Below are 5025 nucleotides of genomic sequence, written 5' to 3'. Positions count from 1 at the left end.
AGCCAGAGCATTTGTTAAGTGTCGCCAGCCTTTAGAAAACGCTAACGAGAGCTAATGTGGCAGAGCCACAGCTGCCCTCGAGACACGAGTCAGGGGTAGGGCGAGCGCACACCCCCAATCAATTAGTCAATCAATTAAACAGGGTCCTGCCCGCTCTAGCCGGCCCGCAGAGGCAGTAGATTAGCCCACCATAATGATCAAATTAATTCTTAAACGGAGATAATGGACGTGGAATGAGTTTATTATTTTCAAGAAAAATGAGATAGGATCCATTATTAGTTCCTAGACTGCGAGTTGGATTATTTGACCAATTTGCCATTTATAGCACAAGACTAGTGGAATTTAAAACGACTGTTTAATAAGATATATTATTTTGAACTAAACCATGGATTCAGATGACTTGTGATTAGGAGGTTGGTTATTGTTGTACGCATGAACTTGAGAACTCTATGCATGTGCTTGAGATGCCTAACTAGTCATGAACAAAGACACCTCGATGGATCAGCACCTCGATGGATCAGCAGCATGGTCGTCTGTGCAGTGGATTTCTGTGTGAGGATCACAGTCTACAATGAAATATGTTTGAAAAATGCTTCTGGATCAGTTAAGCTCTTAATTGCATGGTCAAATATTGTGACAATCTTTTGACAAACAAGCGTTATACTAAAGTTCTTATTACATTTGTTTTAACTGCAGAGGCCTGTTCGCATGAGCATCCAATACAAGTCGTAGTTTTAAGATCAACAAATAAATCAAAAATAAGCTCGTTATCCTGTAAACAGAAAAATATTATGTCGATATAAGGGAGCAGGAAATTACTTAAATTAGAAGCAATAATAATATCAATTTATCAAAGTGGAAAACCAGAGGCACATATGACAATGAATGATTATCCATCCTGTAGTTCACATAAAGCTATTAAAATGTTGGTTATAATTTCTCGTTACAGTGATATTCTGCAGGCAAACGTCCGTCAAGTAGTCAAGTTGTGAGGGAAAAGGACAAAATAATGTTGACCAGCCTACAGCTAGACCGTGACAAGTGCATTGTAAAGCATTTGGGGGTACATTTACAGTGGAATAAACGGCAGTTGTGTATGAGATGGCATTTTGGTCATTATATTTGATATTTTCTAACCCTGTATGTCCTTTAATTACATAATGTTAATATACCAACATATTTAGACTCTTTGTATTACATTTATTACAGCAAAATGTACTGACAGCACATGTGGTACAATGGAAGGCCACATGATTTCTTTTTTTTTTTTTTTTCAAAATGGGTCTCTCCAGCATCTGTGGTCAATAAAACACCCATGACACTAAACCAAATGCAATGAATTATTAACTAAATAAGCTTAAACTATTAAACTAAATAACATAAAATGCAAAATAAAACACTTAAATGTACGTAACTGATAACAAGCATAAAAACAAAAAAATTAAATAAAAACTAAACAAATATGACAGTTCGCGCATAGGGAATTCAGAGAATGCCCCTTTCCCCAAAAATTCCCCCTGAAAAGGTGATACTTTTTACTTAAAAATAATAATCTAGAGTAAATGTATTGTGTAGCTAAATAGAATATAAATGTGTACATTTATGCGTTTTTATAATATTTTGCAATAAAATTATATATTATCTATAAAACATAATATTGTTTACCATATATAATAAGGTAACTTACAGTTAGTCAAAAAACAGATTTGCACTGTTGTATTTTTCATTCTTTTCACTTTAAAACTTTTTTAAATAAAAAAAGTGTAATATAGGCAGTGTAGTATAATGTTTTGCACCAAGTTAATCTCCCTCGAGCGCTCTGCACTTCTAGTAAACCACTGACGACGAACTCAACCTTTATCAAATTTGAAATTTCCGGGCGCGCTTTGAGCGCGTGATTGGCTAGCGCCGGTCTTACCTACATGCAAATGAGGGCACGTTCCACCCGCCTTGAGACCAGAGCGTGTGGAAGTGGAGAGGAATGCATTCGAACACTTTTGAACCCACGAAAAACAAGTTTTTTTAATGTCCCAACAACGTTAAAGAACCATTTTCAAATTGGAAGAAAAACATCTCTATGTTTAGCGGAACTTATTACTGCGTTGGCATTGTATCATTTTTAGAACATTTTTGAACTGTTATGAGGCGAGAATGAATAATTCGGAGGACAGCGGAAGCAAGTGCTCGCCTGCCCCCATTTCAAGCTTCACGATCCAGTCCATTCTGGGCACCTCCAATGAGGGAGTCCGGTCGGCTGGAAAGGACATCCCCAAATCGCAGCCGAGGAAGCGGACGTTGTCCGTGTCATCGGAGGACGACTGCAGCGCCGGAGAGGACTCGGGCGACTGCTATTGCTCTGAGCCCGGTGTACCAGAGTCCTGCAACCCGCACCAGCCTCTGAACTTCTGCCTCGGTAAGTGACGATACCGTCAGTGTCTTTGTATTGCTATTATGAGACAAACGTTACCGCCATGGTCAATATAGACATTTCTGATGTCATGATGTTTAGTAAGAAATTCACTTTATAAATCGTCTCACTTCAGAAGCAGTAAGTATATAAAACATGAACTGTTTGTTGTTACTGGCTGTTGCTATGTTGTCCCAATTGCCACCACTATAAAAAACTCCAGTAGTGTTTTTATCCGACATATTATCGCTCGGTGAACAGGGGAAAGGTCAAATAATTAACCGAATTTAACCGAGTCTGCTAATTGATTATGCCGGCTTTCAGAGGCAACGCTGCATTTCGTCAATTGAGCGTTAAATATAACACGATTTAATTAATATCGTGCACCAGTGCTAGTCATATTGTATTGTTTATTTAACAGGGCACTTGTAACCTTTCAACAGTCGATCAAACAGTCAGAGTTCAAATTTAATGAACTCTTGTGTAAAGTATCGAGTAATGGCTATGTTTAGCCTAATAGAAAAAAACCCACCGAGTGAATTTGATGATGGACGAATATTCTAAGCACTTTTTGTGCCACACTAAAAATAAACGTGTTTGCAACCATTTATTGAATACACACATTAGTTATGCATATACTGAAGCACAAAAGCTTTATATCATTATTCAAAGGACTGGAGGGTTGTGTTTTAACAGCACAATTTGATAAGACGAAATTTTTGTTGCATTGGTTGCAGGTGCCACAAAGGGACTTCTACCTGTGCAGGATGGGATCGACCGCCGGCCGCATTTGACACCGACCATACTACCGGATTACAAAGAGGAGCAGGAGCGAGCGTGTAGCCAAATGTCTCCAGTTTCTGAAGAGAGACAACGTGATGGCCCGGACAAACAGAGCAGCTCCGCCAAGAAGAAGACGCGCACCGTCTTCTCTCGGAGTCAGGTTTATCAGCTCGAGTCCACGTTCGATATGAAACGCTATTTGAGCAGCTCCGAGAGAGCCTGTCTCGCTTCCAGCCTGCAGTTAACGGAGACACAAGTGAAAACATGGTTTCAGAACCGGCGGAACAAATGGAAACGTCAGCTCTCAGCGGAACTGGAAGCTGCGAACATGGCGCACGCATCGGCGCAGACTTTGGTTGGGATGCCTCTCGTTTTCAGAGAAAATTCGTTGCTCCGAGTGCCGGTTCCGAGGTCCATCGCTTTTCCTACCCCACTGTATTACCCTGGAAGTAATTTACCAGCTTTACCATTATACAATCTTTACAATAAGATTGAATATTAACTTTTGCGCACAACGAAAATTCCTTGCTAAAGGATGACACATTATTACTCACTAAAACGTACAAAATACACATTTAACTATGTTTGACAAAATTCGTGTCTATTTATACCTCTTTATTTGGTGAAAAAATATATTTCTTATTATGCTGCAATTAAACGAGTGTAAAACACAAAAGCAACACGGTTCTGTATATGTCCTATAAAATACACCATGTGTATAATGATTATTTTGTACTATTATTTACATTTCTGTCCCCCCGATTAACCAGTTTTACACATTATAAGGAGTGAAAACATTGAAATAAAAGTGTAATCATTCGATTCCTGTCTCTAAAATGAAAACATCGGAGATTTGGAAAGAACACTCGTCAATAATTATAATAATAATAATGTATTGCACTGTATTGTATTTATTATTATTATTATTTTTAAAAAGAGGTCTATAAAATACACAATGATTGACAGTAATACTAGCTTAAAAAACTGCAATAGCACATTTTGATGTGATGCCTTTTCTTCTAAACAACAACATATTTACTAATATTTTGATTATTTTGTGAGCAGTCTTCGAATGAGCACAATAGCAAAAGGCCTACATGAAACCATGAAATCTTGTGAATGAATCTTTAGTAGTGCGCATATATATATATATATATATATATATATATATATATATCCTATATATTCAATTTTATACACCGCTTTCTGTTTCGTGTGTTTATGAGCTCAAGACAAACATTTGTGTTATAGTGACACTGGGTCATGTAAAGTGTCCCCATTTGATGCTTTCGCAATTAGGGATAATTACATGTTGCTTGTCACACGAACACGCATTCAAACATTCTCGGAGACAAGCGGAACGTCAAAGGCGCAGCGGGGCCTCAGAGAAGCCGCAGTCAAGAATGACAGTGCTCGCGGTGCAATCTGATAAGACGCACCCGCTGTCAAATTACAAAGGGTGTAGTGGTGTCATGTTGCACTGATTCCATTTTCTCTATACCTGCCACGGAGAAAGTTCATTATCAACACACACAAGTACTTTTTTTCCGACATGATGACAACAGTTTGAATGCCACCCCGAAATATGTTAATCGACTGCAGATTAAACAACGCAGTTTTAACGGAATCTGAGAGAAATGTGATGTTGCGCACAAATAAATAGTTAATTATGAAGCAATAGTTACATTTTAAATACAGTTAGTCCGTACAGTTTTAATTTAAACATCAGCAAACACCTTCCTTTTTTTCATAGTTGGCGGATATGGTTTAAAAACAGAAACAAATGTTGCTCTTTTTAATTGTGATTTATATACTATATTTCTTTGAAAAATTCG

At 37.9% G+C, this 5025-nt stretch overlaps 1 protein-coding gene across 1 annotated transcript; it reads left to right on the top strand.

The window, feature by feature from the left end:
* The first annotated feature begins 2151 nt into the window (after positions 1 to 2151).
* hmx2 (H6 family homeobox 2) lies at positions 2152 to 3999 on the top strand. Its single transcript, XM_016236305.1, has 2 exons — positions 2152 to 2413; positions 3145 to 3999. Exons 1-2 carry the CDS (start codon positions 2152 to 2154, stop codon positions 3690 to 3692), a joined length of 810 nt encoding a protein of 269 aa, XP_016091791.1. The 3' UTR covers positions 3693 to 3999.
* The last annotated feature ends 1026 nt before the right edge of the window (positions 4000 to 5025 follow it).

Source organism: Sinocyclocheilus grahami, unplaced genomic scaffold, assembly GCF_001515645.1.
Source record: "Sinocyclocheilus grahami isolate Dianchi unplaced genomic scaffold, SAMN03320097.WGS_v1.1 scaffold18.1, whole genome shotgun sequence".
Classification (NCBI taxonomy): domain Eukaryota; kingdom Metazoa; phylum Chordata; class Actinopteri; order Cypriniformes; family Cyprinidae; genus Sinocyclocheilus; species Sinocyclocheilus grahami.
Note: the sequence above shows the minus strand (reverse complement) of the source record. Positions and strands in the feature narration are given on the sequence as shown.